Raw genomic sequence first — 22,243 nt, forward strand, 5'->3', positions numbered from 1 at the left:
GATGATCCTTCCCATTTTTTCAGCTTTCCACAATTTGCCGTTGTTTTATTTTTTCCTGTATTTCATTACTATGCAAGGCAGTCTACAGGTAACATCCATGGTTGGAAAGGCCGGTTGGCCACAGAACAAGAAATGGAAACCAAAACTTGTATTCCACACTGTTTCACACACACACACACACACACACACACACACACACACACACACACGAGCTGTTGTGGTTACAATGTTGGACTTGGATTTGGGAGTTCAAGGTTCAAATCCCCATTTAGCCATGAAGGTCCACAACTGATCTTTGGCCACTCACCGGCACTCATCCTAACCTACCACAGAAAGTTGTTATCAGGACAAAATGGTGGCAGGGACCACACACACCACTTTAACCTCCTTGGAGCTAGGTCATTTTACCCAGTGTTTGTACGGGGAGCAAAAAAAGGGCATTTTGTGGTGTGAGAAGCAATGATCTTTGACTCTTGCTGTTAAACTGTACAAAGTGTCGCAATCTGACAATTAATACAGGCAATGGGAATAGTCTCGATAATATGCATGTGTAAATAATACTAACAGTTTATTATTTGTACCCTGCTCATTTGACTGGGTTGCTCCAGCCACTCTGGCCAGCTTCCAACAGAATATAAAGGAACACAACAAAACATCAGATATTGAAAGCTTTCCGATACAGGTGTCTATGATAAGTCATATAATTGTTTAGCTCTTTGACATCTGATGGGAGGGCATTCCACCAGGCAGGTGCATCTACCAAGAAGGCCTTTTGCCAGGCTCCCTGTAACTTAACTTCTCACAGTGAAGGAACTGCCAGATGGCCCTCAGAGCTGGACCTCAGTGTCTGGGCTGGACAATGGTGGTGGAGATGCTCATTCAGGTAAACAGGTGTACATCATTCACATAGACGCATGCACATACATATGTATAGATACACGGCCTAGGACCCTTGTACCTACGGGACTGCCTCTCCAATATGCCCCACAGAGGACCTTAAGGTCCATAAATAGCAACACCCTAGAGGTCCCGAGCCCTAAGGAAGTTAGATTAGCTTCAACCAGAGCCAGGGCCTTTTCAACACTGGCTCCGGCCTGGTGGAACGCTCTGCCTCATGAGACCAGGGCCCTGCGGGATCTGATTTCTTTTCGCAGGGCCAGTAAGACAGAGTTGTTCCGCCTGGCCTTTGGCTTGGAAACAATTTGATTCCCTCCCCCTCTTTCTTTTTTCCTTTCTCCTTCTGTGTTGGAACTCCTATTTGGGGACTTCCCTGGCTTTTTTCTGGCCCATGTAGGACCAGTCTGGATAGTTAGCCTTGGTGAAGACTTGACATTTTTATCCCAAAAATATTTTTTGATTGAGTTTCCACTGAAATGAGGCTGCGTTTTAACGTTTTAATGTTGTATTTTAATCTTGTTTTTTAAGCTGTATTTCAATCAATTATTTTTATATTTGGTGTTAGCCGCCCTGAGCCCAGTCTTGGCTGGGGAGGGCAGGGTATAAATAAAATTTATTATTATTATTACTACTACTAACATGCATATATTCCACATATCTGACTCCTCTTCAGCTTCTGGTACAGTTGTGTTGCTGATGTCAGTCTCTTTTTGAACATCACTGATGCTGTAATGTATGGAATGCTGGAAAGTGGCCTTCCACTTGATTTGGAGCCCGTTTCCTTAACGGCCTCTCTCTTTCCAGATGCTGCAAGAGCGATTCCGCGAATTTGCCCGGGACACCGGCAACATTGGGCAGGAGCGCGTGGACACCGTCAACCACATGGCCGATGATCTCATCAACTCCGGACATTCAGATGCCGCCACCATCGCCGAGTGGAAGGACGGTCTCAACGAGGCCTGGGCTGACCTCCTGGAACTCATCGACACGAGAACGCAGATCCTCGCCGCCTCTTATGAACTGCACAAATTTTACCACGATGCCAAGGAGATCTTTGGGCGGATACAGGACAAACACAAGAAGCTGCCCGAGGAGCTTGGGAGGGACCAGAACACGGTGGAAACCTTGCAGAGGATGCATACAACGTTCGAACACGACATTCAGGCCTTAGGGACACAGGTGTGCATGCTGAGACAGTATTTTTTAGCACAGCCCCCTTAATGCAGGGATCTACGTGGTTTCAGGTGGTCAAGAAAGACGATTGTGCATTGATATGGGCTGCCAGCAGCTCTCTTTTGTTTTCTGGTCTTCTAGGGTGATCCCCCATGGGTGCCCACCAACCTCAATCTACTTTTAGCAACTCCTACCTACCTGCCAAGGGATGCGGGTGGCGCTGTGGGTTAAACCACAGAGCCTAGGACTTGCTGATCAGAAGTTCGCCGGTTTGAATCCCCGCGACCGGGTGAGATCCCGTTGCTCGGTCCCTGCTCCTGCCCACCTAGCAGTTCGAAAGCACGTCAGAGTGCAAGTAGATAAATAGGTACCACTCTGGCGGGAAGGTAAACAGTGTTTCTGTGCACTGCTCTGGTTCGCCAGAAGCGGCTTAGTCATGCTGGCCACATGACCCGGAAGCTGTACGCCGGCTCCCTCTGCCAATAAAGCGAGATGAGCGCCGCAACCCCAGAGTCGGCCACAGCTGGACCTAATGGTCAGGGGTCCCTTTACCTTTACTTTACCTACCTGCCTTCTTACAATTAGCTAAGGGGGTAGCACATTGCAAGCTTCCTCCTCCATAGACTCAATGCTTCCCTTGTGGAACTCGGCCGCCCCTGCTGTTAGGCAGAATGAGACAGTGCCTCAGGTGGCAAATGCTGGGGGTTGGGTAGTGGTGGTAAAGTGTCGGAGGGCACAGCTGTGTTTGTGTGCCACACAGCCTTCCCTGTGCCACCTAAGCTGGTCTGTTGCCCTCTGTCCCCATGTTCAAGTAAGATTCATCAGTCAATCTGATTGGCTTCCGTACGTGGAATCAGGCGAGTGCCATCTTGTCCTTTGCCTCAAGCAGTAAAATGACTTGGGCTGGTCTTGGTTGCCCATATGTCTTAAAGCTTATTGTTATGTCTGCTGGCATGGTTGCTCGAGAGTGGACAGGCAAGACCCCCACTGGTCTTTTCAAAGGCTTTATTATCGGTGCAAAAACATTCACAGTGCAGGATGTCTTACTCAGTCACTAGCAGGATCTGGGAGTGGGCGGTCCTTAAACTTTCCCCAGCAGAGTAGTCTTTTGATACCCATCCTACGGCTTCCCTCTCTGCGCGTAAACCGACTGCGCAGAGAGGGGGTGGGCAGAGGGGGACCTGCCTCCTCCCCCCCCCGCTTTGTCCATGCTCAGTGCTGTGGCTCTCCCTTGCATCCTCCGAGCCCTGCACCCCTTCCCCACTGGAGGCGTGGCTTCCCTCCTCCGCGGAGGAAGTGCTGCTTCACACGATCTTTGGAGGCTCTCTGTAACCCAACTGCCCTTCCACCTCTTGCCTCTGAGCTGATGGCAGTTCCCCGACACTTATCTTCGCAGTCATAAGGGCTAGGAACTTGGTGGTTGGTTCTTGTTTTGAAATAAGAAGCCAAGGTGGTCATATCTCCCAGCATGCCCCACAGAGAGCCTCAAGCCTCAAGGTCCATAAACAGCAACACCCTAGTGGTCCCGGGCCCTAAGGAAGTTAGATTGGCTTCAACCAGGGTCAGGGCCTTTTCAACTCTGGCTCCGGCCTGGTGGAACGCTCTGCCTCATGAGACCAGGGCCCTGCAGGATCTGATTTCTTTCCGCACGGCCTGTAAGACAGAGTTGTTCCGCCTGGCCTTTGGCTTGGAGCCAATTTGATTCCCTCCCCCTCTTTCTTTTTCCTTTTTCCTTTCTCCTCCTGTGATGAGGCTGCATTTTAATGTTTCAATATTTTAATGTTGTATTCTAATCTTGTTTTTAAGTTGTATTCATTCAACTTGGCTGGGAAGGGTGGGGTATAAATAAAAATTATTATTATTATTATTATTATTATTATTAATTCTGTACCCGCTGCCACATTCTGCAACATTGCTCATCTCCCAGGTTTTGCAGCCTAGATGAAGCCCTGGCTATAATTCCATAGCAGGCCTTCCAACAATCGCGTTGGCTGATGGCGTTTCTCTTTCTTCCCTCGCCAGGTAAGGCAACTGCAAGAAGATGCCGCCCGCCTCCAGTCTGCTTACGCTGGAGACAAGGCCGACGATATCCAAAGGCGTGAAAATGAGGTTCTGGAAGCGTGGAAGACCTTGCTGGATGCCTGCGAGGGGCGCAGGGTCAGGCTGGTAGACACCGGGGACAAATTCCGCTTCTTCAGCATGGTCCGAGATCTCATGCTTTGGATGGAGGATGTCATTCGTCAGATCGAAGCCCAAGAGAAGCCTAGGTAATGTGCAGGGCCGGATTCAGGTTTGATGAGGCCCTAAGCTACTGAAGGTAATGGGGCCCTTTATATTTCCAGCTGTCCTTTGTCAACAACAAATTGCCACTGTTTTTGTGTGTTGAATATATGCTATATGGTAATTTATTGACCTAATAGGTATCTAAAGCCATTTGCACATGCAGAATGTAGGCACCCTATATATAGAAATGAGCAAACCAGTGATATTTTAGGGAGCAGGTTAGTAGGCGGGACCCATTATTTACATCATAGGAAGGTTACACAACACAAAACACTGTTGCTGTATGTAGGTTTTGTTTTATTTGTTTTTTATCTTACATTTTGGAAATGTACATCCAGGTGTTTTTTTCCTTTAAATTTTTTTGGGGCCCCCAAGAGAGTTGGGCCCTCAGATATAGCTTGTTTAGCTTATGTGTAAATCCGGCACTGGTAATGTGGAACAACAAGCCAAATGTTTAGCGCTAGGCCTCTAGCTGTGTCCGTGTGGCTGTTGCTGGTGAGGTCTACCTAGCATTCTTGAAGCATAATGTTGGGATTGAACTGGACTCAGGAGGCTTCAGTTCAGATCCGTTCTCAGCCAGCAACACACTTGGCTGCTAACTCTCCACCTCAGTCTTCCTGTCTCTAAAATGGTTATGAGCCCCACCTACAGGTGGAGGTTGCACACCTGAGGATCACAGGCTTACTGCCTCCATGAGAACTAGGCTTCAGTTTTTGTTGGCGGTGGGCTGCAAAAGCATTTAATAAACCGAGCGTGCGACTTTCTGAACCACCATTTCGTTTCAGGGATGTTTCCTCCGTAGAACTGCTGATGAACAATCACCAGGGAATCAAAGCAGAAATAGATGCCCGTAATGACAGCTTTACAACTTGCATTGAGCTGGGCAAATCGTTGCTGGCGAGGAAACACTATGCGTCAGAAGAGGTACAGTGTGCTTGCTCTCTGCAACTATGCAGGAGTGGTGGTTGAGAAAACAACATATAAGGATCACCGTTTCAGACCTAAGGACCATCTATATTACCGTATTTTCCCCTCTATAACACGCAGATTTTTTCTCCTAAAAAGGAAGGGGAAATGTCTGTGCGTGTTGTTGAGCGAATGTGTGGTCCCTGGAGCCGAAAAATCAGGCAAAAATCAAATCGCGCTTCACGGAGAAGGGAAACCTGAAAAGAGGAAGCGGCTGCTTTCCTGCATTCTGCCTCAGGGTCTTACTGCCCACCCTCCTCTGTTTCGTTGCTGTTTTTGCTGAAAAGGAACAAAGAGCAGGGAAAGCCCCTCCCCTCCAGGCAAGCAGAGGGGAAAGCAGAGTGTCGTTCCTTCTAATTCCTCTCTGTGCTCCAGTGCTGCTGGGGGAGAGGGAGAGAGAGGGGGGGAGGGAGAGAGAGAGAGAGGGGCGGGAGGGAGAGAGAGGGGGAGGGAGAGAGAGAGAGAGAGAGAGAGAGAGATGGCTGGCTTGGGTGGAGAGAAACTTTTGCCTTTCTTTCCTCCCTCCTGTTAAATCCCTCTCCTGCATTCTTAGCCAGCTGCTTCTCTGCACACCCCTCTCATGTCCCTTCTTTGTTTTTCGTTCGCTCCCCACTTAAAACGTGGTTACAAAGCATAGATCCATATGGATCCTCAGGATCTTTGCATTGGGTCACCCCAAATTCACCATCAGATCACATAGCATGTCCATGGCTACAGCCTGCACCAAAAAAATCACACACCCACTGTTGCCTGGGGCTGCAATGGTGCAAAAATGTGGTTACAAAGCATGGATCCACAGGGGTTCTCAGGATCTTTGCATTGGGTCACCCCAAATTCACCATCAGATCACATAGCATGTCCATGGCTACAGCCTGCACCAAAAAAGTCACGCACCCACTGTTGCCTGGGGCTGCAATGGTGCAAAAATGTGGTTACAAAGCATGGATCCACAGGGATTCTCAGGATCTTTGCATTGGGTCACCCCAAATTCACCATCAGATCACATAGCATGTCCATGGCTACAGCCTGCACCAAAAAAATCACGCACCCACTGTTGCCTGGGGCTGCAATGGTGCAAAAACATGGTTACAAAGCATGGATCCACAGGAATTCTCAGGATTTTTGCATTGGGTCACCCCAAATTCACCATCAGATCACATGTCTGTGGCCGCAGCATGAAGCACAAAAATGATACATCCACTGTTTCATTCAGAATGTTTTTTCCCTTGTTTTCCTCCTCTAAAAACGATGTGCGTTATGGTCAGGTGCGTGTTATAGAGCGAAAAATACGGTAATTGAATCTAGGTTTTGTTATGTATCTTGACTTCACCAAAGTGCTTTGCATTCCCTTCTGTTGACCCTACTTAATGGGCTCTATCTGTCCTGGCGATCTAATGTATCTGTTAAGTTGGGGGCGAACATATCTTCCAAAGCAGCTCTTTATTTGTAAGCTGGAACAGAACTGAACTGAGGAGCTCAGTCAGCCTGCTTATATAGAGCTCCAGAACAATCGTAACTGTTGCGACTTTCTAAAACTATCCAATCACTGAACGTCACTTTCGATCCTTCATTTGCATACAAACTTTCCAATCACTGAACGTCACTTTTGATCCTTCATTTGCATAACTATCTACAGTATCCCCCTGCTGGCCCAGGGTGAGAACTTCAGTACATAACAGTATCCTATTTTATTGATCTAATTTATCCTATCCCATCAATCTAATCTGTATCCTGACTTCCTAATATAATGGATCCCTTTTTATTACTGTATCCTAGCTAATCTATTCTATCTCTGTCGCTGTGTCCCATGCTATCTAATCTAATCAATTTACACGCCAGCTCTGCTCATACACGCTACTGAAGCGTTCTCATAGTTCTCCTCCCCTCCTTCTCCTCCACGGACAAAACAAACCAGAGTCTATTGTCGCATCATCCCAAACCAGGGCTCATGTTGTTTCCCCCCACCCTCCCAACAAGCCCCTTCCCCTACCAGATCCAATGGACACTGTCCACCAGTGACAAGCAAGAAGTCTGGATGTGAAACACAGAGCCTGTTTTTCCTAGCATGATCCCAGATGCCAGATGCAGCTCTGTTAAAGTCAAATATAAGACAGAAGAAGAAGAAGAAGTCTGTAGTACAATGCTAACATTCCATTCTTTTATTCCTTGCAGATCAAGGAAAAGTTATTGCAGCTCACAGAGAAGAGAAAAGAAATGATTGACAAATGGGAAGACAGATGGGAGTGGCTGAGACTGAGTAAGACCCCCCCCTTTGTCTGTCTTATTAGAGCAATGAGATCTCGTGCAGTTTTTTAAAGGTGGCAGTCTTTTCTGAGTGTTGTTGGCATTTTTTAATACACGGCCAGGAGTGTATGTGTTTGCCGTTGTTGCAAAGCTGGCGATGTGAACACCGAAGACATATGGCAAGCACAAAGCCAGCCACTTAAAAGCCACCTTTGCAATTAAGCAGTATATAAATTAATAAACAACAACAATAATAGTACGGAATGGGAGACTGAAACAAAAGGGCGTATCAGTAGGGTTAAGGGAACCCAAAGGCTTGCAGAGATACAACCAAGAGGAAAGAACCCAAAACAGCCAGTGTGGGGTGTGGGCATGCTCAGCAGCCATGGAGTGCTGACTTAAGTGTTGGAGGAGTAGGGAAAAGTTGAAAGCCAGGGCCCTCCGTATGGTGATGAATTCCAGCTCCCATCAGTGCCAGCCAGACTGCCCACTGGTCAAGGGTGATGGGTACCCAACAACAAATGGAGAGCTATAGATTCTCCACCCCTGGTCTAGATACATGGAGTGTCCATTCAACGCAACATGGGACCTTAGGGAGAAGGACAGATCATTGATGATGATTTCTGGCTTCCTTTGTCCACCATGGGGATGTCCCTGGGCGAAAATATAACGGTGACACTTTAGGACATTCCCAAAGGATTGGTTTAGTAACACCCTGATGAAACAGGACCCCCAAGAGTTAGGAGAAAGGTGCCATGTCTTTAAGAAAGCGCCTGCCTTAAGAGGCTAGGCCTATCATTGCACAGTGCTTGCCGGCCCTGAGCACCCAACGTTTCTGCCTTTGGCTTAGTTTTGGAAGTGCACCAGTTTTCGAGGGACGCCAGCGTCGCCGAGGCCTGGCTGCTGGGGCAGGAGCCGTACCTGTCGAGCCGCGAGATCGGGCAAAGCGTGGACGAAGTGGAGAAGCTCATCAAGAGGCATGAAGCGTTCGAAAAGTCTGCCGCAACTTGGGACGAGAGATTTTCGGCGCTTGAAAGACTTACTACGGTGAGTCGCAGGAGCCATTTCAGGGACGCATGTGCTCACGCACGATGGCTTTGTTCTAGCTCCAATTGCTGGGAGTCACAGAGCTAATACGTTACAGAGCTAAATTTAGACTCTGGTAGAAATAAACTGAATGATTTCCTGTTTTCTGTGGGCGGGGGGAATAGTTCACCTTTTTTTTCCTGAGCCAATCCAATCCAACAGCTAATCAGGTTCTTGCAGGAGTGGCATTTTGAGGGAGATAACAAGGATCTAAGATGGCTGACATTTCTGAGAACGGAGGGACCCTAAAGTTGCACTGTTTCTTCTCTGCTCCCCAGTTGGAATTGTTGGAAGTACGTCGACAGCAAGAAGAGGAAGAGAGGAAGAGGCAGCCTCCTTCTCCGGAGCCAAGCCCCAAGACCGGAGAGGAGTCTCAGCAATGGTAAGCAGCAGGGCAGGATTCAGGTTTGATGAGGCCCTAAGCTACTGAAGGTTATGGGGGCCTTTATTTGTCCAGCTGTCCTCTGTCAACAACAAATTGCCGCTGTTTTTCGTGTTGAATATATGCTATATGGTGATTTATGGACCTAATAGGTATCTAAAGCCATTTGCACATGCAGAATGTAGGCACCCTATATATAGAAATGAGCAAACCAGTGATATTTTAGTGAGCAGGCTAGCAGGCTAGCCCATGACTTACATCATAGGAGCCTACACAACAGAAAACACTGTTGCTGTATGTAGGTTTTATTTTATTTGCTTTTATCTTATATTTTGGAAATGTACATCCAGGTTTTTTTTCCCCTTTACATTTTGAGGGGGCCCCCAAGAGAGTGGAGCCCTAAGCTATAGCTTGTTTAGCGTATACGTGAATCTGGCACTGGTAAGCGGCAGCATTGGGTAGTCCATAGAAGTTATCGGAAGCCTTTTATATCTGCCCAAGGCCTGGATTTCCTTTGGGGCAATCTTCCAAGGGCCAGAGGCAAAAGTGGGCCGTGAAATCCAACATGGCTGCCAAGGCACCCCCACAGGAAAGAAATGTGTGCCCCCAGAATGTGTCACAGAGGCCAGGCAGCTCACCAGGGTTTTCTTCAGTGTTCCTGGATGCCCATGGCAAATGTCCTGGTCTACAGTGTTGCACCTGTGCTTCTCCTTTCCAGTCTCTTTCTCACTTTCTCTCTCTCTCTCTTTCCCAACAGGGACGGCACAAAAGGAGAGCAGGTATCCCAGAATGGTTTGCCACCAGACCAGGAATCTCCTCGGGTTAGTTACCGCTCCCAAACCTACCAAAACTACAAAAACTTTAGTGGCAGATGGACGGCTAGTGACCGGCCTCGTTCTGGACATTGAAAGACGCAGAGCGGTTTGCAGAAGGCCACGGGCTGCTTTTTCTCCCCTGTTCCTCCCTGATTTGCCGGCCCTCCAAATTCCCTTTCCTTCTTCTCTCCCACTGCAACCACACACCCCTCCGCATTCAGCTTGTGTTCAGTTGAGTCGCCATCACACCCAGCCACTCGCTCCAGTGCCCATGGAGGCACCCTCTATTTCCTCAACTCTAAATCCTTCAAGGCTCCCCCCCCCCCACCGCACCCCGGTTGCACTGCGACTGTCTCAATGATCTTTTGTTGTGAGTTTTTCGTTTTGTTAATAGCTTTTGAGATTTCTGCCGCTAAAGCCGCCCCGTTTGTGTGAGTAATTGAGATGTAATGAGATCTCATCGTTGCGGAAGACGAGAAATAGAGACCGACAGGTACGATGTCCCTAGCTGTACTAACGGTTTTGAGCCAGGAAGCCAGCTGTGATATCGGCAAATGCCTTCAGGCGCACACGATCCAGTCCTACAGACAGAAAGCAGTCAGCAGATGTGGATATGTAAACTGGGGGTGTGGAATTCAGGGTCAGGGAGAACCATCTGCACCAAAAGAGCAGACGTGGGGAAGCTTTTTCACCCCAGGGGCCACACTACGCTCTGCGCAACCTTATGAGGGCCGCATGTCTATGGTAAGCAGTCCGAGAGGTGAAAGGCAGGCAGGACCAGAGGGAGAAGTGGGTGGAGTAACAGATACAGCTGTTAGTACAGTGTGCTGGCTGCAGCGCAGCCGTGCAAAAGTCAGACGTTTCTCAACATGCATCCGCAGTCCTCTGTCCTCTAGCCAAAGAGGCATTATCACAATTCAAGGCCAAACTCCAGCCAGGCAACAGCATTACAGGGCCAGTGAAGGGACATGGCTAGGGAGAGTGCTGAGGGCCGGTTAGAAAGCCCTGGTTCTTGGGCCTGAGGTTCTCCACCCCTGACCTAGAAGTTAGTAAGTTGTTGAACATTCCAAGCAGTGTGAACCCAGCAACCGCCAATAAAGTTTAAATGGAAGGACGCTACAAAATTAGTAGTCAGTGTGATCTTACTGTCTCGGCAACTTGTTCCAGTGTTCCTCTTCCCTAGCCAGTGAGTTGGTTATTTGGTGCATAAACCCCATTGAAAACCACGGGACTCTCTTAGTCCTTTTAAAGTAGGGTCTGGTTGGAGAGGGGAAAGAAGGAGAGAAATCCATGCAGATCATGTGAGGCTGAACACAGGACAACCCTCTTCACCTCGTGGGCAGGAGCAGGTCTTCTCCACAGCATCTTTCAGGCTGCCCTCCTGAACACAGTTACTAGGGAGCAAACCTTATTGCACTCAGTGGGATTTAATTTCCAAGGAAGCATGTTTAGGATTGCAATCTGCAATAAAATAAAATAAATGCCAAAGGTCCATTAAAACTGTGGAGTTTTAATAGGGTGAGCATCCCTTGTTCCTGTTGCTGGGACTGTTCCCAGTTTTCCCCTTTTCCAAGCAAGTTAAGCCCTGGGGGGAAGAGGAACCTTGAACACCTGCCTTCCCCATCCCTCCTAGCATTGCCTCCGGTACATATGTCGGGAAAGGAAGCACCTTCATTTTCATATGCTCACCTGTCACACACAGATAAAGAGGATGCTTGCCTTTCCCATGCGCTGGCCCTCCACATGAGGCCTGAGGCACATGGGGAGCTCAGTGCCTTGATGCCCACCTTGTTTTTCATCCTACGGCAGGGGTGGGGGACACTTTTCAGCCGAGAGCAACATTCCCTTCCGGGTTGGGGGGCAGAGGTACTTGCCAGTGGTGGGAGGAGCCAGAGGCTAAAGTGGGTGGAGCAATGAGTGAACATTTTACCTCTGCACAGTAGGCTAGTTTCTACATTCTCTCACACACACATACACACCTCTCTGTCCTCCACCCAGGGAAGCAAAAGGCATTGCCAGAGTTCGAGGACGCATTCCAGCCAGGCACCAACACTTGGCCCTGCTGGGTCTAAGATTCTCCCCACACCCTACTAGGCTGCAGAGACCTTGGCTTTTTCCATGGCTTCAACCCTTCGCATTCCTAGAAGTTTAAGGGGGAAAGTGGGAGAGTAGGAAAACGTATTAATAGTGAAGGGAAACAGAAGGTGCATCCTCTTTGTTTGTTTAATTATTAGATTTCTATCCCACCTTTACTCCAAAGTGGCATACATGATCCTCTTTCCCTTCCTCCCCTTTTAATCCTCCCAACAGCCCTTTGAGGTTGAGGGGCTTATACCTTATACCTGATTCATAGCCCATATCTGAAACCTCTGCTCACTGACTCTCAAACCAGGGGTGGAGAAACCTGTGTCTTCTGCAGATTTTGCTAGACTCTGCGTCCCATCGCTCTGACCACTGGCTGTGCTGGCTAAGGTTGATGATGGGAGCTGGAGTCTTAACAGCACCTTGGAGAGCCACAGGTTCACACTCCCTTGCTCTCATTTCCCCCCCTACGAAAGGAGACGTGCAGGTTAGGGAAGAGGAAAGGAACCATTAACAAGCATGAATCTGCTATTACACGTTAACAGTTTTATTACATTTGTATCCCACACAAGGAACTCAGCCTTGAGGTAGATTAGGCTGAGAGGTACTACTCAGTTACCTTCTCAGTTGAGTGGGAATCTTAATTTGGGCTCCATAGATCTAAATGTCAACCCTCTAGCCCACGCTTAGCCGGATGTTGTTGATCAACAGCTCCCACCATCCCTGATTATGGCAGGGGCTCGTGGGAGTTTGAGCCCATCAATATCTAGGGGGCAGCACAGTGCCTACACCTGCTCTAGACACTTCCATTCTGTGTGAAGGTGGAGAACAGAGGATGGTGACCATAGTATCAAATTACAGATTTTTGGGTAGTGGTAGGGTGGCAACATTCTTCTCTTCAAGGAATTCTGGGGAATGTAATTCCGTGAGGGGGCTAAGGCAGTAGCAGAGGCTGTAACAGAGATTTGTTTGGCTTATTTGGAAAGAATTAATGACAGTTGAATTGGTATCTACTGTGAGTCTATCTGCTGCTACTGTAAGAGGAGGAAGGTGAGGTGTTTGAAGCCCTCAGTGAAACCCAGGGTTCATCTGGCAATCTTCACCTCTGAATTAGGACCATCAATCCACATGAAAAGACACATTGAAAGGGTAGAGAAATTCCACACTTTCAAAGGAGGGTGGGAAATTCTCTTTAACCTTACTTGATTGTGGGTAGCGATAAAGATTGCTAAACGTGCGTTCTGGGGTTGCAACTTCAGATTCAGCAATTTTGCACAAAAGTGGCATTAAGAATATTTTTTGTTTACATAAACTTGGATTGTAGCATAGTCGATGGGCGGTTGCCTCAGCTGGTAAAGGTAAAGAATAATTGGCATTTGTTAGATGTCTCCAAATTTATTTGTAGTTTTGCCATTTTCCAATGCGGCCTTGATTTCCTCCCATGAAGAATTTCTGCTGCAATCTTTACCACCGGTATAAGGGTTAGTTAGTTATTAACCTTTATAATTAGCAAACCACACTTGATAAATCTAGTTTCCCTTTGCTGAACCTCCAAGTCTACATTAAGGTGTACCGGTTATCAGTTTAGTTTCTCAAAGTGTACCTGGCAACATTTGTGAGGAGTGAGAAGGCTAGGATTTTATTCTTCCATGCAACCATGTCTTTCTTCATTATCATACATGTCTCTCTCTCTCTTCCTCCCCCTCTCATCAGGATATCACCGTATAACTTCTTAATTCGTGCTCTTTAGATTTCCTTATATCAATGTGTTGACATGTTTTGGTGCTTCCTTTACACCAGTTCTAGGTTGCTGCCCCTCAAAGTGCATTAAACCCTGCAGGAACCAGAGATGCCTTTTTGACCCTTGGCCAGGCAAAGGGACTGTTCCAAACCTGTTCTATCCTGTAGCCAAAAATGCCTAAGGGATGCTCAGTTTCCTCATATAATGGCAACTTAGAGCTCTAGCATTCAGGGGGAAACTGGAGGAAAAGATACCTCAAACCTGAATCTCAGGCAGCGAAGGACACTGCAGTCCTCTCTGTTAATAGCTGCCTACTTTTTTTGGTTCCGAAAAATTGTGGCATTTCACAGAACAACGCGTGGGTTGTCATTCCCTTGCGCAGATCCCTTGATTCCTCGTCTAACAGTACAGAGGCTCAAGGAGGTGGACGACTGAATGTAGATCTTGATTCATGCACTTTGAAAAGCAAACTCGGGGGGAGCGGGGATGTATTCCATGTTGCGTCCCTCGCTGCTGTGTTGCATCAGGATTTAAATACCTCAAGAATCAGCTAACAAACTCAGCTGACTTGCAGTTAACCTTCCAATGATGACAACGTGTATTCATAACATGCTTGTGTTTATCTGTTGTTGTTGTTGTTAACCATTGTCACCCATGGTGTTTTGTCTGCATGCTCAAAGCATGTTTCCATTAAAGTTTTGTTTAGCTCTTATTATTTCCCCCCGTGTGTCACCATGCATCATTTGCATACATGCTTGTTATTGTTGTTGTTGTTATTATTATTATTATTATTCTGTTCATTGCGGAAACCGTTTCTGAAAGCAGGCTGCAAAAATACTGAAAAGCAATGTGACAGCTTTGTTCATAATCTTAACAAGATGGCCGTGCTGCAGCGAGCTAAAGCCAGATCCGCAGCAGTCTTCGCTTGCATGAGCACAAGTGCCTTCCCTATGCTTCTTTCCCTAGTCTCTGCCAGAACAGGCAAGCAAGCCCTGGGCAACCCAGGAGTCAGATGAGCAGCCTTAGAAGTTGCCAGAAACAGGCAAGAATACAGAGGCTGTGTGTCTGGCTCTCAGGTTTCCCTCGGACTTCACCCACCTGTACTGCTGGGAAGGTGGCATTACCACAACGCACCGTATTTTTCGCTCTATAAGACGCACCTAGTTTTAGAGGAGGAGAACAAGAAAAAAAAATGTTCTCTCCCTCTCTGCTCAGCACCTCTCCAGCAAAGCGGGAAGAGAAACGGAGCCCCTTTCATTTCTCCTCCCGCTTCGCTGAAGGGGTGCTGCGCAGAGAGGGAAAGCTGTGCAGCAGCTCTCCAGCGAAGCGAAGCCAGGAGAGCAAGAGGGATCGATCCCTCTTGCTCTCCTGGCTTCAGGGATAGCCGCCCGAAGCCGCCTGAGCGCAGCGGGGGCGCTGCCGCTGGGCTCCGGAGGCTTCACGTTGCTTTCACTGAAGCCAGGAGAGCAGGAGGGATCGGTGTGCACCGATCCTTCTTGCTCTCCTGGCTTCAGTGAAAGCTGTACAGCCTGCATTCACTCCATAAGACGCACACACATTTCCCCTTACTTTTTAGGAGGGGGAAGTGCATCTTACGGTGATAGAGCGAAAAATACGGTGTAATATTGATGGCCTGGTTTGCAAATATAGTTGATTCTCCACTTCACAAAATTCCTTTATTTTTCCCAGTTGGTGGAATCTGAACGGAGGAGCGTCCACCAGTGGAGCCTGGTCCTTTTTGGTGAATCGGGCACTGCCCCACCAACCTTGGTCTGCCCTCCTTGTGCCACCACCAGTTGCCCTCCTACTTGCAGCTAGGCCAACGGGGCCTGAACTTCATGTCCCCTTCATCCTCTCCTGCCTCAGTGCTGCACTTGTAAAACTCAGCCGGGAGGAAGATGAGGACAGAAGTTGAATTAATTGGCTCTTGCCTCCCATTGGCTCTGGCTATGCCTGTCCTGGGCTCTGGGTCCACCTTCTGTTGGTCTCCCCACTTTCTGCCCTGCCAGTCCCAAGGGGCACCAGCCCCTGCTGGTTCCCACAAGTCTCTCTTTTTACATTCCCTGCTCTAATGCAGTATATTCTCTACCAGCCTTTCCCAACCATTGTGCCTTCCAGATCACTTGGACTATGACTCCCATCAGCCCTAGTCAGCATGGCGATGGTCCGAAACATCTGGAGGGCACCAGGTTGGGAAAGCCTACTCTATACCTAGAGACCTCTGACTTAACGTCTCTCGCCCATTCATTCCAAACCTCCAAGGAAGCGAATTCAAGTGTCTCTACCACGGAAACTCTGGTTCCATTATTTGATTTCTCTTTTACTAATCCTAGGAAGTTTCCCCTAGTTTTTGAGCAACGCCCACTTTCTCCGGATCTCTCATCCCCAAGTGAGAGTAACCATAAAAAACACAAAACTAAGAGTTAACATGGTTGGGGGGGGAGTTACGCACATTCAATTTAGTTCAGGATTTGGGTTCCCTCCTGGGACATTAAGTTATTTCATAAGGGGAGAGGGGGGTTGATACTGTGCCAGCAAAACTTGACCTGGTTCTTGGTTCAAAGGATTGGGGTGAGGTGAGCTGTTTTTTTAAAAAAAGGCTCTGGGTAGCTTGCAGTGCAATCCTGTAAATGTCTACTCAGAAGTAAGCCCCACAGCGTCCAGTAGTTCCTATTTCCATATAAGAGAGTATAGGACCGCAGCCTTAGAAAACAGCAGAATCTGATACATATTTATCCAGCTGTAAATCCCATTGTTTCCAGTGAAGTTGAGTTCACTAGGAGTAGGATTGTGGCTGAAAGCTGGGAGGGAACGGGCTCACTGAGGAGGGAGCTCACTGAGCCTCCCAAAGGAGGGAGTTTCAAACTCGGATGCCACTACCTAGAAGGCCCTACCCCATGGATGACTGGAGGCCTTTAGCAATTGGCCAACATACTGGAATGGGAGTCAATGGTACCAGCCACCTTTCCCAAGGATCAGCCCAAACAGTTGTAGCGAAAGTGGAAGATGTACAGCTTGCTGCGTAATAATTCTGCTGCTTCTGAATTGTCTGAATCCTGGCCAGAGCAGCAAAAAATGTCTTTTAATTACTGTGTCCTTGGCGAATCCTTGCTTCTCCTCAATGTGAAAAAAATTTAAAAATGGCGCAGAGTGTTTGTAATCTACTACTAGAGCATTGAGCGGTGCTGGGCTTTAGTAACTTGCTAATAACCACAATCCCTACACTCCTCTGCGGGCTGCTACCAGTGGCTTTTCTGCGGCACAGAATTCCAAGTCCCGACTCCTTTAATCAATGTTATCCATCCCGCCTGGGACCGAGCCACTGTTGCCAAAGATTAAAGTTTCAGGATTCCAGTTGTAAATGATTTGGGTGATGAAATGGCTGCTGAAGACATCACGGATCTGCCCAGTCAGAGCTGGCCCCGCTAGGCATCTCAGTTACAGTACAGCAGGCATCGAGACCGGCAAGGCGAGAGATGGCCAAGGCCTTGGTTCTGTCTTTGTCTTGGGGGTAAATAGACGTGTGGAGTTGAGTGGTTGTAGTGTTTTCCTGGCTCCTTTAACACCCAATCCGATCCACCCGATTCCAAAGTCCGACGATAAGAGACTTTGAGATAAATTAACGTTTTAACTGTCCACCCTGCCTCGTTCCACCTTCCTCTCCCCTCTAAACCTGCCTGTCTTTGACGATCCAACCTCTTCTAACTAGGACGGGGGACATGATGAAATTGCATGCTGCCCTCGGATATTCCCCACCAGTTTCTGCATGTTGTCTTCTGATTATGTTGTCACCTTGGGGGTGGGTGTGCTGGAGTGGGGGAATTTGCAGGTGGGTCCGGGTCACATCGGGGTGCTTCTGTGAATGCTGTTAGCAGTACTCTTTCCACTGGCTTAATGCATCTATAGAGGTACTGCACAGGCCCAACGGCAGTAACGTTGTAGATGCATTGAAAGGCGGCTGACGTGAATCAGTTGGATTTCCCCTCCTTTTTTTACGATCTTTCTGAACTTAACAGAAGTGAGATTCTTACTGTTGCAATATTGGAACAGTCAAAAACGCTTGCAGTTGACGAGTGCAGCCACAATACTGGGCCCAGTTTCTTATTCCCAGTTACGGAACAGCAAAGAATTGCGTTCTCTATAGCCTCTTAATAGAGAAGTCCTTGTTGCATGTACAGTTTGCCTTTGCTCAATCATGGCATTTTAAGGATTTGATCAGCAAAGCCAAGAGCGGTAAAACTCTCACAGATGGGTTCCCCTCTCCCTTTCTCCTGTTCCTTCACCTCTATCAATTGGGTACTAATCTAAATGATACCGTTCTAATTCCTTCAGCCCTCTGTTTCTTCAATGGGGAGGGGGCGAGAGTAGTTTTACTGGAACCCCCTAGGCTTTGGTACACAGCGTGGGGCCAAGCTTTGCAAACGGAACATTTAAGATGTTCTTTGATTAAACGAGAAAGTGCTGCGTGCAACAGCCTTGCCGCCAGACAGCGGCTTACGTGTCCCGCTCTTGTTTCTTAGATGGGAGAGTCAAGGGAAGCCAACGAAATGGTCAATGGAGCAGCGGACCAGAGGACAAGCTCCAAAGAGACCAGTCCCGTCCCTTCGCCGACGGCCGATCGCAAAGCCAAGGCTGGCCTCCAGGCCCAGACAGCCGCCACCCTCCCGGCCAAAACGCAAGAAGCGCCTTCCACTCTGATGGAAGGCTTCTTGCATCGCAAACACGAATGGGAGTCACACAACAAGAAGGCTTCAAACAGGTTTGTTCGGTTCGCTCCGTGCTTATCCACCTCTGGAGGATCCCCAGAGCTCCAGTATGTTCTTCCTTTGTGGTATACAAGTGGGGGTCATCGCCGCTTCATCACTGGATTCCCCCCCGAAGTTTCCCCTTTATCCTCCTTCCCCCACCCCTATTTCCTTATTTCCCACCAACCTCTTGTTAGAGACTTGCCACCACTCAGGTTTCTGGTCCCAGACTCCCCCGATTCCCAATACCATTTGTTTTCTTGTTCCCTCCTTACTTGCTCAAAGGGCGAGGGCTGCCCCCTCCAAATATCCTTTTCTCCTCTCCTCTTCCTTTGGACGCTGCTTTAGAGGGCGCTGTCCCGCTCTGCACTGTGGCCAGGCTCCACGGGGGTGTAGGACAAGGTGAGGTTCAAGCTGGAGGCAGGCTTCAGGCTGTGCTCGGGGAAACACGGGCCCCTGAAGTTGCCCCAGCAAGGAACGAGCTGAAACGAGGGGCTGTACCCCTGCTCACTCCGCCCGCCAGCGCCCCCCGTTCCGCATGCAACTACTAATCTCGCTACTCCCCTTCCCAACCGCGTTTCCCTCTTCTGCTCCACGGTCCCACTTTGCACCCCTGTTTTCACTTCCACCCCATGCCTGTGCCGCCTCCCCTCTCCTTCTGTGCAACCTCCCTTGCACACAGGCACACCTCCTCCCCGATAATCTCCTGCATCTTCCTCCTCCCATACATTGCAACCTCTGAAGTATCCACCTTGTGGTCCCTGTTCCTGGTTGCTGCTCACTCTGCAAGCAGGGCGGAATGTGTGTCCCCAAAATTCCTCTCTGCTCTCCTGCATTTCTCGGCTTTCCTCTTTCTGACTCTTCCTGAAGCCTAAGAATATCCTCCCTTAGCGTTGTCACTTCTTCTCTGCATGGCTGAAAGGAGAGGGGTGACCGCCAGCTATCCTGTCCTATTGCAGTGGCCCTCCTGCAAAGACTTACACAGACGGCGTGAGCATTCCGGATTCCTGCTCACAAGGATTCACAGCCAAACTCAAAACGCCTCAAGGATTTTTGTTGTCAAGCAGCATGCACATAAATAAACAGAATTTATTTATCTGTTGATAGGTTTGATTTTGGTCCCCTTCTATCTCAGATGCTTACAGCATCACACACTCCCCCCCCCCCCTGGTTTTGCTGGCTATTTTCGTCTTGAAATGTCAAGGTTTTAAGTGGATTGGTGGTTTTCATTGCATCCTGCTAGTTTCGTGTCAGAATCCTTTTTGGATCGAAAAAGGCAAGATAGAAATAACCAAGTAAACAATGCTGAATAAATGATGCATCCAAGTTGATAGCTTTCAGACTTGACAGCTTCCCCTCTGAAAACACTCAGCATGTTTACTTCAAATAGTGCTGATATTTATCTACCCTTTCTCAAAATATCAGCGCTGGGTACAGCAATATAGAAACATTTTAGAAAACCATTAGGCGCAGCACATAAAATCATTAAGATGCAAAAGCCCTAATGGCATAGCATTGAGAAATCTCTTCTGTTTTTGCAGACAACCTGTTCTCTCTGTCTCCCTCCCCCTCTCTCACATAACAGAGCTATGTCGTGCAAACTTCTTGCCCATAAACCTGTTTTATCTTCTCGCAGAAAAAGAGCTTTGATTTGCTTATGCAATGCTGCAGCGTTAGAAAAGCAAGGAGGAAGCTGCGCTTATCCGTGACGGCGGCCTTAATGCTTGCCTTGTTGTTTCATTTGTCTCCCAAGATCCTGGCATAACGTCTACTGTGTCATTAACAAGCAAGACATGGGCTTTTACAAAGATGCCAAGGCTGCTTCCTCGGGCATCCCCTACCACAACGAGATCCCCGTCAGCCTGAAAGAAGCGACATGCGAAGTGGCGGTTGAATACAAGAAGAAAAAGCATGTGTTCAAGCTAAGGTAAGGCACCTCTTCCTGCAGGAGAAGGAGAGAGAGAGAGAGACCTTTCCTTTTCCCCACAGGGATGGGAACTGATAGTTCCCAGGCTCCCTGCACCAGCGGTTTGCAGACATTATCCACATCCACCGATCTTCTGAGCAACTGCATTCACTGTAGGAATAATGGAGACGACAGGAGGTTGAATGCAGGTGAGCTGTGCTGAATCACGCTGGCAAGCGTGCTCCAAGCAAGCTGCCGGCTAGCTCTGTAGAGGCTCCTTTTATTAGCAGAAGTCAACAATTGGAAACAGTAGTGAAACCACCCTGAACTTAATGTATTTCCATCTACGCACATTTCTAGCCTTAGCAAATGCACGTGTCAGCAGGTGTTTCCCTAGAATGTTCCCTGATACTTGATTACGCCTGTGTTCCCTGCCATGCTCCAGCCAAGCGTTATGTCTAGTAAACAAATCTGCGAAAGGACAAAAGGTCAGGGGGGAAATCCTGTTTTCTAGGCAAGAAGGCAAAAGGTCAGGCAAAGCAGGCGCAACGCTCCTTGACACACTGATGCATGTCTGGTGCAAGGTTTGCCTGCATGTCTGGTGCGAGGTTTGCCTTTGCAAAGCGGAGCGTTACCTCCACAATTCACAGCACAACCCGTGGGTGCTGCAGATGACATGGCCCTCTAGAAATCTCCCGAGATCAGTTCACAGGGGATATCTGGGTTAGGCCTCGTTCTTTCCCTTTAATTCCTCTCTTAAGGACTTTAGGGGATGCGGGTGGCACTGTGGGTTAAACCACAGAGCCTAGGGCTTGCCGATCAGAAGGTCGGCGGTTCGAATCCCCGCGGCGGGGTGAGCTCCCGTTGCTCGGTCCCTGCTTCTGCCAACCTAGCAGTTCGAAAGCACATCAAAGGTCAAGTAGATAAATAGGTACCACTCCGGCGGGAAGGTAAACGGCGTTTCCGTGCGCTGCTCTGGTTCGCCAGAAGCGGCTTAGTCATGCTGGCCACATGACCCGGAAGCTGTACGCCGGCTCCCTCGGCCAATAAAGTGAGATGAGCGCCGCAACCCCAGAGTCGGTCACGACTGGACCTAATGATCTGGGGTCCCTTTACCTTTTAAGGACTTTAGAATCATAGAATCGTAGAGTTAGAAGTGACCCTGAAGATCATCTTGTTTAACTCCCTGCAATGCAGCACTATGCAACTGTCCTGTACGGGATTGAACCTGCAATCTTGGTGTTAGCAGCAACACACTCTAACTAACTGACGTATCCAGGCTGAAGAGCCTGACTGCTAGATCAGGCCGAAGACCTATCTAGTTTAGCATTCTGTTCTGACTGTTGACCATCAAGATGGGTGTCCCCCTACTTGTGATTCCCAACAGTTGATATTCAGAGGCCTACTGCCTCCAACAGTGGACCTACTCAAAAACCATTCTCTTCCAAAACTTGATAGGCTTGGTAAACTCTGGACATGTTTTGTTAGTGTATAACAGCCTTTCTCAACCTTGGGTCCCCAGATGTTGCTGGACCACACTCCCATCATCCCTCGCTAGCAGGACCAGTGGTCAGGGATGATGGGAGTTGTGGTCCAACAACATCTAGGGACCCAAGGCTGATAAAGGCTGGCGTATATGGCTCCAGAATAGGACCTTGCTTTTCCCCCCTGTCATCCCATGTTACCATGAAGGTGTTCCAAATCTGCAAAGGACTGCCATCAGCATACAGATTCAGGGTCCTAGAGTTGCCAGGATCCTCTTTGCAATAGAACAAAAAGAGATTGCAAAAGGGTCTCTTTTGGAAGGGCTTTGAAATGCATAGCTGTCAACCTTCCCTTTTTTTGCGGGAAATTCCCTTATTCCAGCGCCGTTTCCCGCTGCTATCCCGGATCATTAGATATACCGTAGACTGTCCCTGGGGC

General features: G+C 48.4%; 1 protein-coding gene across 5 annotated transcripts in view; it reads left to right on the forward strand.

The window, feature by feature from the left end:
* The window catches only part of SPTBN1 (spectrin beta, non-erythrocytic 1), a 235,243-nt gene that overhangs the window by 206,087 nt on the left and 6,913 nt on the right, over positions 1-22,243 (forward strand). For 3 of the 5 annotated variants that reach the window (XM_083493969.1, XM_083493970.1, XM_083493972.1), the window contains 9 exons: positions 1,702-2,076; positions 4,093-4,337; positions 5,139-5,277; positions 7,492-7,576; positions 8,414-8,610; positions 8,928-9,031; positions 9,789-9,852; positions 18,190-18,428; positions 20,168-20,341. In XM_083493969.1, the coding sequence (XP_083350095.1) occupies positions 1,702-2,076; positions 4,093-4,337; positions 5,139-5,277; positions 7,492-7,576; positions 8,414-8,610; positions 8,928-9,031; positions 9,789-9,852; positions 18,190-18,428; positions 20,168-20,341 (1,622 nt within the window). The remainder of the gene's footprint in view (positions 1-1,701; positions 2,077-4,092; positions 4,338-5,138; positions 5,278-7,491; positions 7,577-8,413; positions 8,611-8,927; positions 9,032-9,788; positions 9,853-18,189; positions 18,429-20,167; positions 20,342-22,243) is intronic. The other 2 variants (XM_083493971.1, XM_083493973.1) reach the window with 1 other exon arrangement.

The sequence above is a fragment of the Podarcis liolepis genome (assembly GCF_965112155.1).
Source record: "Podarcis liolepis genome assembly, chromosome: 3".
Classification (NCBI taxonomy): domain Eukaryota; kingdom Metazoa; phylum Chordata; class Lepidosauria; order Squamata; family Lacertidae; genus Podarcis; species Podarcis liolepis.